The 13150-nt window shown below is 34.2% G+C and overlaps 1 protein-coding gene across 1 annotated transcript; it reads left to right on the forward strand.

The window, feature by feature from the left end:
• Positions 1651–5750, forward strand: LOC109343351. Its single transcript, XM_019581592.1, has 5 exons — positions 1651–1813; positions 1915–1985; positions 4569–4672; positions 5196–5250; positions 5324–5750. Exons 1-5 carry the CDS (start codon positions 1733–1735, stop codon positions 5454–5456), a joined length of 444 nt encoding a protein of 147 aa, XP_019437137.1. The 5' UTR covers positions 1651–1732; the 3' UTR covers positions 5457–5750.

The raw sequence follows: 13150 nt of genomic DNA on the forward strand, positions 1-13150 counted from the left end.
ATTTTTTTTATTTTTAAGTGAGTCGTCTGGTTTACTCCCGGGTTAATCCGGTTTAACCGGGTTTAACATGGTCGGACTGGATTTTTTCTGGTTCAAAGCAGTCCAACTCTCATTCGATTAAGACGGAAAACCAGAGCCGTTTTCAAGTCCGGTCAGTGGTCGGACCGTCCGGTCCGGTTCTAACAACACTGGTTACACAAGGATAGTTCTTGTGATGTGTTTAGTATCATCACAGTAGAGAACTGATTGTCTTCTTGGAACAGGAAGTCTTGGATCGAGCAATACTTCGGATAGGGCCAGATTTGCAAACAGTGTTAATATCCTAGTAGGCGTATAGAGTGGTCAAACTGAGTGTGTAGACTCAACGGGTTCAACAAAGAAGTCTCTTGCTAGGTGTATTGGAAGAGTACTTGTAATCAAACATTTATTTTCGATAGTGAAAAAAAATCTTCAGAGATTAGAAGGGGAGTCATGAATGTAGTTTGCAAGTGGACCCACAAATGAATCAGGATAAAAATCCTTGATCACCTTTCTCTTTCCTTATCTCTTTTATGATTTTGTCTTTACACACTTTCTGTTTCAATTGCATTTTGTGATCTGTGTTAATTGATAACAATATTTGTATAATCAAGAATCAATTTAGGTCAGTAAAGATCAGTAGTCATCACTGTTTTCATTACAAGAGAAATCTGTTTTTCAAAGAATCAAGAATCAGCATCATCGATTAACACTAACTATAATCGATTAAGATAATTGTCAATAATCAATTAACCTTGTTATTAATCGATTAACTACAGCAGTATTCTGTTCTACACATAAATCCGAAAAGCGAGATTAGTGATCCGCTACACCTATTCACCCCTCTAGGTGTGTCATACCTTACTAATACCTAACCCTAACGACTGGGCGAAGGTGGTGGCCCCTGGCAACGGCTAGTCGAAGGTGGCCCCTGACAGTGGCTAGTCGAAGGTGGTTACAGAGGAGGAGAGAAAATTGAGGTTTTTAAATCTAAGAGCAAAATAAGGAAGAGGATTGATGTTTTTTTTGGGGGCGTGAAGTGAGAGAGAGAACTTTTAAAGGTAATTTACATAAGTATTCATATTATTAAAACTTGTTCCAACAAACATTAAGTATATTTTTGTGCCAAATCTTTTGACACACAATGCTAATATGTACCCAACTGAAAAGTCATATTCCCTTGTTAGCAAAACTCATATTTATATATATTAAAATATATTTTTTACAAATATATGTTAGTGCTAAGCTAGTATTATCCAAAACTGTTATTAAGAAAAACATTTTTGACACAAAAAATTGGTTTTAAAAAAAGTGAAATTTAAATTAGTTCTCAAAAATGTTAAATGTAAATCAAAATAGTAAAAACTTAAATGCCCAAAAAAATTACCATAAAAACTAACACAATGTTGATGATCTACATGGGACTAGTTCAAGTTTTTCATTTTATCGAGAACAAAATTGATGCTAAACATTAAAATAATTAAGGAATAACACTTGATTTAATTTAGTGCCCTGGAGGTTGTAGTCTATTTATTTGCCTGGGTTAAAAAAAGGACTAAACTTGTTTTTAGTAACGTGGGAACTCAATAATTGAATTGAAATTGAAATTGAAAGATGGTGATGTTATACACAATGTATTATTGGGTCAAACACAAATAAGAGTTCAAATGCAATTGAAAATAGCATTCGAAAGCTGAAACTAAAAAAGCAAAACATGGCGAGCGTGCCTTCATCTTCTCCACCTCCACTCACGAATCCCGACGCTTCCAATTCCGGTCACTCCCCAAATAACAAGGTTACCTCATCCTTCTCTCTTGCTCACGTTCTTCTTTTTAACACATGCACGCTTCTATACCATTGTTGCTAATTATTTTAAGGGTTTTATAACGGTGTTAGGATGAAGGTGCTACAAACAATGGGGTTTTCTATACAGATGAAAAAAAACCTCCCCTTAGCTTCGGACTCGAGTAAGTTAGTTCTTTTGTATTTTCTCTCTCGCCTTGATTAAACTGACGGTATGGTGTACTTGGGTATGTGTCAGCTATAATATTATTAGATTGCAATATCATTAAAACCGAAGTCTGCTATTAACTTGCAGGGTGAATATTTGTTGTCCCATAAAAGTGTCACCACTTGTGATTTGATCAGAAAAATAATTAATTATTAAAATTTTAATTTAAATATATTTTTTCAACCAATTACAAACAGGACATAAACAGTACATAAAGTGATACACTTTATTGAGATATCAGATTTGCTCCCTAATTTGCAAGGTAGAAGCTACTTTTTACAAGTAATGATAAAGAAAGATAATGGGCATACCTCAAATCAGACATTTTATAGGGAGTTGGTTTAGTGGTGGAAAGTCAAGGAGGATCTCCGGATATCATACAAGGTCAAAGGCGAGCAACACTTGGTGAGAGTGACAACCACACACCTTGAAAGGATTAGTTTCTTACATAGAGGATGAAGAGGATAACATGATACCCTAAGGCTATGTTTGAGAGTATTGTTTTGGAGAGGGAGGGAAAGGAAAGGAGGACCTTGGAAACTATCTCTCTTATTTGGGAGTTAGGCGAAAGGAACAGAAAGGTTTTAGAGGTTTTCCGAGCCTCCAAAACTCTTCACATATCTATTTTCACAATTTCTCAATTTAGGGTTTTTATTGGAGACAAAAATGTCAAAGTACTTAAATGCCCTTACTAAAATTTTATAATTACATTTTTATCTTTCTCATTGTTAATTACATTTAGTGTAAACAATATTTTTTTATTTTTTGCCCTTCATTCTCCTCATATCTAAATTTCACACTCCCAAATAAGGAAAATATTTAGCTTGATTTGCCTTCCCCTCCTCCTTGTCCCTTGATCTCTTTCCTTACCTTTCCCTCATAACTCCCATACACACAAGGGTTCGTTTGCTAGTTGAGTTTTGGAGGGAAATGTAGGGAAGGGAAAGAAGTCATCTCATAAGTGTATTTCATGACTCTCAAGCCTTATTTTTTTCTTTTTCTTATCCTCCAAAATTTAACTCGCAAATATATTAACACAAATAAATCAGACATTTTATCTCTTTGTGAATGGTTCTTTTTGTTTCCGGACTGTATCATTTTTTAAGTCAAAGCAAAGCCCTCTAATTTGTAATATTCGGATGTTTGTTGTTCAGTTGGCTGTTCATGAATACAGTATGAATTTTATATTAATAATAATAACAAAAGTTAAAACTACTGATTCCATGTTTATTATGTTCATTGAGAATCGACAAAGTTTTATACCATTGTCATAGGCCAACACAATCTTCACCTTTATCTGGGTTTGAGGCTGGTTATGTATAGATTTGCAGCAAAGCATGACAAAGGAAGGGTTCATGTAGTGGACCTCACTTATTAGGAAAAAGGCTTAGTTGTTTTAAGAACTACTAATAATTTCAGTTCTCTTCATGGGTGCAACATGAGAAGTATTAGAATGTACAACAAATTATATTTTTAATCTGACTTAAATGTCATTTTATGGGTCCACTAAGAAAAATATCCCCCGACTGAATTTGATTGAGTATTATAGTGTCGTTTGATCTATATAGCCGACCCTACTTAATGAGATAAAGACTTGGTTGTTGTTGTGTGTAGTGAATTTGATTGAGTTTTATGTTCATGTAGAATGCATGCATACGAACACCATATTTGTCATATTCCTTTATATAGGATCAAATACAGTCCTTTGTGTCATATTGATGAAGTACTGAAATACAGTCCTTTGTGTTGGAACTGGCAGTGGCACTGGTATCTGTCTATAAAAGCAGCTCATGTGTTTTGTTCCATTTCATCTTCAATCCTTCCTCTTTGCTTAATGAATCTTGGTTAATCTCATTTTCCTTTTTCCTCAATCTGTGATACTGATAGTAACATAAGACCTTTTGATATTCATTTTGGTGACAATTATTTCATGCTGGTATGCCTTTTCTGTTAAGGTTGTAACTTAGTCACAATCTTTGGGACATTTGGGGCTAATTAAATTTGAAGTTACTCTTGATTGTTTTTCTTTCATAGGATTGAGTGATTGATGGCTAGGTTTTTTCTCCATTTAATATTGGTTTGGAAACTGAACGTGCAAATGTTCACTTCTCCATTATTTGCATCCTGCATAAATAGTCCATTCTGATTAATCCTTACTATAGCGATTTAGGGAAATTAGTGCCATTTCAATATCTCGGAGTGAAGAGTGATATCTCCCATGGATATCTTAAACCATATGAATTAATGGTCAGTTACAGAGCCATTAGTTTGCTTAATATGGTTGACCTCAATCACTCCTACCCTTGGAAGCTCTTCCAGAAGAGTTAAAGTGCCCTATGTACCTCTATTGTTAGATTTAATTCTTCATCCCTTTTATTCTTTTTCTTCTTCTTTGGGGCATAAAAAAACTATTTTAGAATGACCCATGACCCTAAAATATGTGCCTTATATTTAGTTGACATAAATCTTTGATAAGACTGTATTTTGTGAAACTTTTTTGTCAAAATAAAGGTAACTTACCATCTTCTTCATTTTACAGTCACCTGGACAGCACACAGTACATTGAGAGATTCCGAAAAAATGATGCCGAATACACTCGACGTTTGATGTCAAAATATTTCTCTGGAAAATCCCTTTATGGAGGTATGCAACAATAGACTTTTAAAGGGATGTGCAGATCACTATCTTTATAGGCAAGATAAGGAAGGTGCTGTTTTCCCTGATAGATTGGTGAATATTTTGCAGCAGTTCATATATTTTTTTACTTTTAAGTTGTGGCTTATTACTTTAGCATCACAATGTAAGTAACCTATATTTGAATATACTTCTGCCGTGCGTAATCTCTACTATAAACTGCTTTTGTACTCACTCGTAATTTTACGGTAGTTTTTAAAATATTAAAATTAGTATAAAGCAGTAAGAACAAAATGCAAGTGTTTTATGTAATTTTAGACCTATGAAATGAAATAATGTCATGTTATATGAAAATGACAGTTATGTTGTGATGCTGTGGGAATTGAAATATCTAATTGTTTCTTGTGTTTTAGCATTGCTCTATCTTGTTTGATAAAAGCATATGACATTGAGTTTGATTCTTTATATGTTGAAATGATATATAGAACACAATAATCCAGTTTCATAAGAGAGTAAATATCATTTTTTACAGGGAACATATATGAGGAGCAAATGACAATAGGTGATGAAATTATAAAGTCAAGCAGGTAAAATCATGTGATAACTAAACTACTATCTCGAAATTTCGACAAACTAATCTGTAATCGGACATCTTCGCAGGTTGCCTTGTTTCCGGTCGTATACAGATCTTGTAGTAGGTTTTGAAGAGCAGTGCAGCAACGGATCAACTCCACCTGCAGACACCCAAACTAGCATGTCCAGTGGGAAACACACGGCAAAGAAGAACAGCTGAATTTCTCTGCATGGAGTCACCGTCATGGCATATGCATTTGTAGAAAAGTTAAGGCAAACCAAGCCATTATACCAAGAATTCTGGAACTTGTTACTCTGAAAAGATGGCCATGGCCTCAACCATCTATTTCCTTGTCATGATTTTTGTGAGGCTATAATTCGGGCTGTTATATTCAATATACGCACCCGTTTTTTCTCTTCCTTCTTTTGCATTCCAACGTCACTTTAACTTTGGATCTCGTCACTTTTTTGTAAAATCCCGTAATACCCTCTGTCTATTTTCCCTTACTTTTCATACACTTTCTGAAGTTTGGTAAAAGCAAACACAAGAAACACATTAAAATGCTTTTTTTACAAACAAATGTAGGTTGAGTGGAAGAATAAACTGTTTTCAAAAGATTAATTCACAACAAATTTAAATCCTTACGGTTAATATAATCTAAATCAGTAAAGAGATAAAAGATAGAAGATGATTAAGATTTTATCATTGTTGACTTTTAATGGTTATGTCTAGTCTATTCTCCAATAAGGACTTTCTACCTTTTTCAAATAGTATAAGTATTGGATATCTATTGAGACAATTATTCTTTTTCTGTCAAGCCTCTCTAGGTTTTATACATTTAAAGTATTTTTTCATTCACCGAACCTTTTAAGCTTAAAACTTATCCAAATATTCTTTCAAATATCAACCTTAACTCTAAGAAGAGATATCTAGTTTGATTTTTTTACACCTCACTTGGTCAGCATATAAAGATTTAAGATCAATTGCGTCAAAAATTTAGTAAAAAATATTCTAAGATTTACAATGTAAACTCTCAAATTTTATCTCCTTGTGCTTATGTTGTCCATATGCAACATATATAACAATATCCACTTAAAATTTGATTCTATACAATCAATATTTCTATACAATATTTGAATCTCTTCTATCTATATTTCTATTTTGTTTTCGCTGATGTGGTCTTGTTTTATAGACGATCTTCACCATCTTCATAGATGTTCCGACGATCTTCACCATCTTCATAGATGTTCCGACGATCTATAAAATCATCCCTTTAGAATTAACATTTAATGCAATGAATTTCGTTCAGTTTGATATCGAAAAGAAAATAATACAATACTCTATTATGTCTTGAACCATGTTCAGATGTCGAATAAATGTGTTGGATCCTTTATATTTGAGTACTTCTTGATATATGAGTATTTCTCCTTAATAACAACTTCAGACTTTTAGAATTATTTGTGTTCTTCAAATTTGTATCTAATTGTTCTGTTGTGTACAAATATTCACCTTCTTCGTCTGTAAAGGTGGACAATCTTCAACATCTTCATAGATGTTCCAACCATCTATAAACGTATCCGTTTAGAATTAGCATTTAATGTAATGAGTTTCATTCAATTTCGAGAAGAATATAATGCAAGAATCTAATATGTCTTGAACCATGTTTACATCTTCAATAAATATATTGGATCCTTTGTATTTTAGTACTTTGTGATGTATCTAAGTCTTTCTCTTTAATAACAACTTCAGACTTTAAAAACTAACCATTTGTGTTCTTCAAAATTGTTTCTAATTATTCCATTGTATACACATATTCATCTTCTTCATTTGTAAAAGTGGTTAGAGAATAAAACATTTACCTTTCCAAGAGTACTAAGTATCTTTTAACAAAAAGTATAACATTTAGTAATTAAAATGTTAATCATTTACATTAAATGTGTATGCCAATTATTTGAATTCAGATCAAATGGTTGACCAACGGGTGTTGGTTCAAGTGACACATGCTTGATTCCTTAAGTAAGGTCTCGGATTCGAGTCTTGTGGATGGAAAAAATACTCGCTGGGAGAGTTAGCCTCACATACCTATGGATGTTCCCGACTCGAACAGGATTGCCTCCAGTGCAAAGATACATGAGGGAAAGCAAAAAAATATCAAATGGTTGGATGAGTAAAGATTATTTATACTTTGCTGAAAACGTGGCAATTCAAATCATTTGATGCGATGGTCATTTGACGCAAGTATCACCCAGAAGCACTTGTCCTAGACGTAGGTGACTTTGGACACACTTGTCCTTTATGCAAATGTTATTGAATATGATAACTTGTTAGACGATCTTAGTTAATGGATACGATTAAAAAACTTTCCTTTATTTATTTCTTCCATATATATAATTCTTTTTAAGCATAGATAAATACTAACATATTTGTGGTTCCCAAATTTAATTATTTATTATTAATCAAAATATTAAGGAAAAAACAAAAGTATTAATAAGCTAGTTTTATAAAAGATATTTAACTTGTAAACAAAAAAACATTATGGTTCCGACACTTTTAACCTCATATTTTACTCTCACTCATCTTCTTTTTCATTAAACCTCAAACTTATAACCCCAAATTTCATCACCCCAAAACCTATCATCATGTAAGTCATCATAGTTCCAAACCTTTTAATTATTTTAGTTATTAAGAGAGTTTGCTTTTGTCAGTTATGTTCCACTTTCGACTAACTGTTGGAAGTGAAAAATTATGAAAATTGGTTGTTAGAACAAAATTGCACACTCTTACATGCTATTTTCGGAATGTATAATTGTTTTTAAAAAATTATCCATTCTGATATGTTATTGTCAGAATACTTAAATTTTTTTAAAAAACAATTATACATTTTGTCACTAATTTTTGGAAATGAATAATTTTTTTTAAAGTTATACCTCCCACAATGAATTTTTTTTTAAATTATCCATTCTGATATGTTATTGTCAGAATACTTAAAACTTTTTAAAAAACAATTATACATTTTGTCACTAATTTTTCGAAATGAATAAATTTTTTTAAAAGATATGCAAAGATTTCTAACATATATCAAGCAATTTTTAATCAATCACACATACATTTTGAACTTATCATGCAAGATCATGAGTTATATTAAGAATATAATGCATTCAACAAATATACATCTTGAAACATATAAGACATTTAACATGCGAAGCACATAATAAAATTTTAGACGATTTTAATCAAGATAATTTTCATCAAGGATTCTAAGTTCTATTCGAAGAACATAGAAAGTATCTCGTGAGAGGGGCTTGGTGAAAATATCAGTCAATTGCTTAGTAGTTTTAACAAATTCAAGCACACAATTGCCTTTTTGTACATGGTCACGCAAGAAATAATGTCTAATTTCTATATGTTTGGTTCTAGAATGCAAAACGAGATTCTTGGATAGGTTTATGGCACTTGTATTATCACATTTTATAGGAATCTTTTCTAGATTAAGTCCAAAGTCCTTAAGTTGCTGCTTCATCCATAAGATTTGAGCGTAACACACACCGATGACAATGTATTCCGCTTTGACGGTGGACAAAGCAACACACACTTGCTTTTTACTGTGCCATGCAACTAAGGAACTGCCTAGTAAGTGACAAGTCCCACTAGTGCTCTTCCGATCCAACTTACACCCGCAAAATCGGAATCAGAATATCCTACCAAGGATAATGAGGCATCCCTAGAATACCATAATCCCATATTAGTTGTTCCTTTTAAATATCTCATGATGCGTTTAACAACAGTATAATGTGAATCTTTAGGCAATGCTTGAAATCTAGCACACATACAAACACTAAACATAATATCGGGGCGGCTCGCAGGTAAATATAATAATGAGTCGATAATCCCTCGATACTTGGTTACCTCGATTGCTTTTCCCTTTTCATATTTGTCTAGATAGCAAGCGGACACCATAGGTGTTAAGCTTCTTTACACTTTTTCATGTGGAACTTTTTCAGTAACTCCTTGCAGTATTTCGATTGATTAATGAAGATGCCACTTTCCATTTATTTGATATGTAGTCCAAGGAATAAGGCCAACTCACCCATCATCGATATCTCAAACTCACCCTGCATCATCTCAGAAAATTCTTTATAAATAATGTCATTTGTAGATCCGAAAATTATATCATCAACATATATTTGAACTAATAATACATGATCATCTAATATACAAATAAAGAGGGTAGTATCAACCATACCCCTCACGAACCTTTTTTCCAAAAGGAAAGAGCTCAAATACCAAGCTTTGGGAGCTTGTTTCAGGCCATAAAGGGCCTTCTTGAGCTTATATACATGGTTCAGATATTTAAAATTTTCAAAGTCGGTTGTTGATCTACATATACCTCATCTTGAATGTAGCCATTCAAGAAGGCGCTCTTGACATCCATTTGAAAGAGCTTAAAGTTCATAATCAATGCAAAAGATAGAAGCATCCTAATGGCCTTTAATCTGGCTACATGAGCGTAGGTCTCAACATAATCAATGCCTTCCTCCTAGTTGTAGCATTTGGCCACTAAGCGTGCTTTATTTCTTATGATCAAGCCAGATTCATCTAATTTGTTATGAAAGACCCATCTAGTACCAATCACTAGATGTTCTTTAGGTTTAGGGACCAAGTCCCATATATTATTACGCTCGAACTGGTTTAGCTCTTCTTGCATAGCTATACCATAGTGCACATCCTCAATGGCCTCATCGATGGTCTTTGGCTCGATTTGAGATACAAGTTACAAAAGTTATGTAAAGAGCTACGGGTTACCACCCCCGTAGTTATATCACCTATAACTTTGTCGAGTGGATGATCCTTCTTGGTTTTCCACGCGATCGACAGGTCCTAATGCTCATCTTGGACAATTTGCTCTGCTTCTTCTTTGTCCTGGTCCATGTCCTTAGAGTATGCTTCTTCTAAAGCACCTGCAACATCATCCTCAAAATACCTTTCTGTTCTCTTTTGGAGAAGATTCGTCAAAATGGACATGCACAGACTCTTCTACTTGCATTGAATATTTATTAAAGACTCAATTAGTTTTACTATGCAATGAATACCCTAAATATATACCCTCATCAACTTTTGAATCAAGTTTCCCTAAAGCTCGTTTTCCATTATTTAAGATAAAGCATTTACCAAAAGCATGAAAATGAGCAATATTAGGTTTTCGGCCTTTTAAAAGTTCATAAGGAGTTTTTTAAAAAGTAGGCCTTAAGAGTATACGATTTATCACATAGTAAGCTGTATGCACTACATCAGCTCAAAAATATTTAGGAACCTTGCTTTCGTTCAGCATGGTTCTAGCAAGCTCCTCTAAGACTTGATTCTTCCTCTCAACAACTCCATTTTGTTGAGGGGTGCGAGGGGCCGAAAATTGATGCATAATATTATATTTATCACAAAATTTATCAAATTGATGGTTTTCAAATTCGCCACTATGATCGGATCGAATATATACTATCTTATGGTTAAACTGATTTTGGATTTGTTTGGCAAGGTTTTTGAAAGACTTTTATGCATCGCTCAAGGGCGATAGAAATAGTGCCAAATCAAGAGGCTGTGAGGAAATAAGTAACATAGTTAATAAGGAAGGGGTATGCATCTTATCATCTTATATTCTAGAATAAGAAAGGAAAGAGAAAGGCTGCACATGAATCTGACTGACGAAATGCCTGTGGAATGTCCATCATCGAGAAGAAGTCGATTCGCTGAAGCATAAAAAAAAGAGAAGGAAGAAGAGATCTTATTAGTTTAGTTAACCCTTGGGCCAGCCCTTAGCATCTCAAGAATGCGCTCTTCTCAAGCGAATCCAAATAGGTGTTGGTTTGCGCAATGGAATAAGAAGGGGTTGCGCACGAAGAAAACGATCTTTAGCAGTTGGTTTGAATCGAGCAGACATGATCAATAATTTAAAAAGAGAGGACAAGGGATGCTTGTTCGACCTTCGGGATAAACGCTCTTTGAATGGGTTCTTTGACAGATTGCCTTGCCGTTGCGCCCCTTGCCTTTATTACTGGATTTCCAGTTGATGGGGAAGGCTTGGCAAAGAAGCTTGTGTCGGAAGAGAAGTGGAAAACTAAGCTGTTCGGGCTTAACCTGAACCTGACCTAGTAGGAGTCAGAATAAGGTTGAGGCTTTAAGACAAGCAACTGACATCTCGGATCTTGCCATTGCCAGGAGCATGGATGCCGAGAATGCCCTCAGTCTATGTCTGTCTATATAGGCTTAAAGGAAAAAGGCAAGTAATCCGTAAAAATAAAGGCTTTTAAGGACATTCGACTGCTTATAAATAAGCTAATAACAGATCTTTTACGTCTTTCGAGATGTGAAGAGAAGTAATAAGGTTATTGGGATAGCGAAGATATGACCATATTTAAGATCGACTTTCAACAAACGAGATCAGATAGTATAATAGATAGAAGGATTTGCTGCTTTCTTAAAATGATAGAGTCAGGAGAGGGTCTATGTTAATAGAGCTCTTTAGATAGGGAGAGGAAAGACGTAACTAGACCGCAGAAAGAATAGAATCTTTTACCGCTACATCAGCTGGAGAATAAAACTCTGCAAAGGAGATTCCTATCCTTTCTCTAGTTGAAGACTAATCTGGATATTCCCAAAGATGCTTGACTTCGAGTTCTTGGAGTGACAGCTTTGTAAACAAGGGTCCCCCTTACTCTATAACTTTTCAACTTCATTGATCTGAAAGAAGTGACAGAAGAAAGCTATGAGCATATACCCCTATACAACATTCAGAATCAAAAGATACATGGTTACCTTTATCACAAAGTTGGCTGATACTCAAGAGATTATGTTCCAGGCCTTCAACATATAGCACATTCTCGATCACTGCCTGATTTGAGTTGCCAATTTCTCCGGTGCCAAGTATCTTTCTTTTGTTGTTGTCTTCATACGTGACAAACCCTTTTTCTTGCAAGGATAGACCTATGAATTTTGATCTATCACCCATCATATGTCTCGAGCATCCACTATCAAGATACCAATGTTGTCCATGTGCTTGAAGACATACCTGCAAAATAGTACCCAAGTTATATTGGGTCCTTTTCTGTTAGTAACCAGGGAGTCATCTCCCTTTTTCATCCAGACATATATGCCACTAGGTATAACATATTTCCTAATGTAACAAGAATAGGAAGTGTGGCCATGTGTGCCACGATAAAAGTATGTAGGAACCTTCTTATTAAAATATTTCTTATTAGGCCAATTAATAGGTCTCTTATATGGTCTTATCCTACGCATAGGGGGATTATGTCCTTGTCCAGTATGGTCACCAACATTTCTATTTTGGCTAAGCATAATGTCTAATATGTTTTGACTCTCTGTGAGTTTTGCGAGTTTTTCATTGAGTCTCAAATTTTCATTTTTCAAAGTCTCGCAAGAATCATAGACAGTGTATTGACATAAATTATCATTAGAGCAATTGCATGCATTACAAGAATATATCAGATCTAATGTTTCATTTTCTAGTTTTACTTCATCTAATTCTTTCTGTAATGAAACTATTTTCTATTCATTTAGAAGGATTACTCTTTTTCTATCATAACTAATCCTAGCTAATTTCTTTAATTCATCATACAATTCCACATAAGTATTATATAAATCATCATAAGGAGGTGAACCATTAGATGAAGTAGATGAGGTGTCAGGATATACCTCGTCGTTTACCTCCTTTGAATTTGAACAACAAGCATCCTCTGTTCTGGTCAATAAGCATAGCTTGGTTGTCTCCTCTTCATCTGAGGTGTTCGATGTCGTATCCTCCTCCAGTATGTCTCATACAATGTAGGCCTTCTTTGACTTGAAGTCTCGGGGAGTGCTCTTATCTGAATCAACCTTCTTGAGATAAGTAGGACATGGAAACC

The sequence above is a fragment of the Lupinus angustifolius genome, chromosome LG03 (assembly GCF_001865875.1).
Source record: "Lupinus angustifolius cultivar Tanjil chromosome LG03, LupAngTanjil_v1.0, whole genome shotgun sequence".
NCBI classification, from domain to species: Eukaryota; Viridiplantae; Streptophyta; class Magnoliopsida; order Fabales; family Fabaceae; genus Lupinus; species Lupinus angustifolius.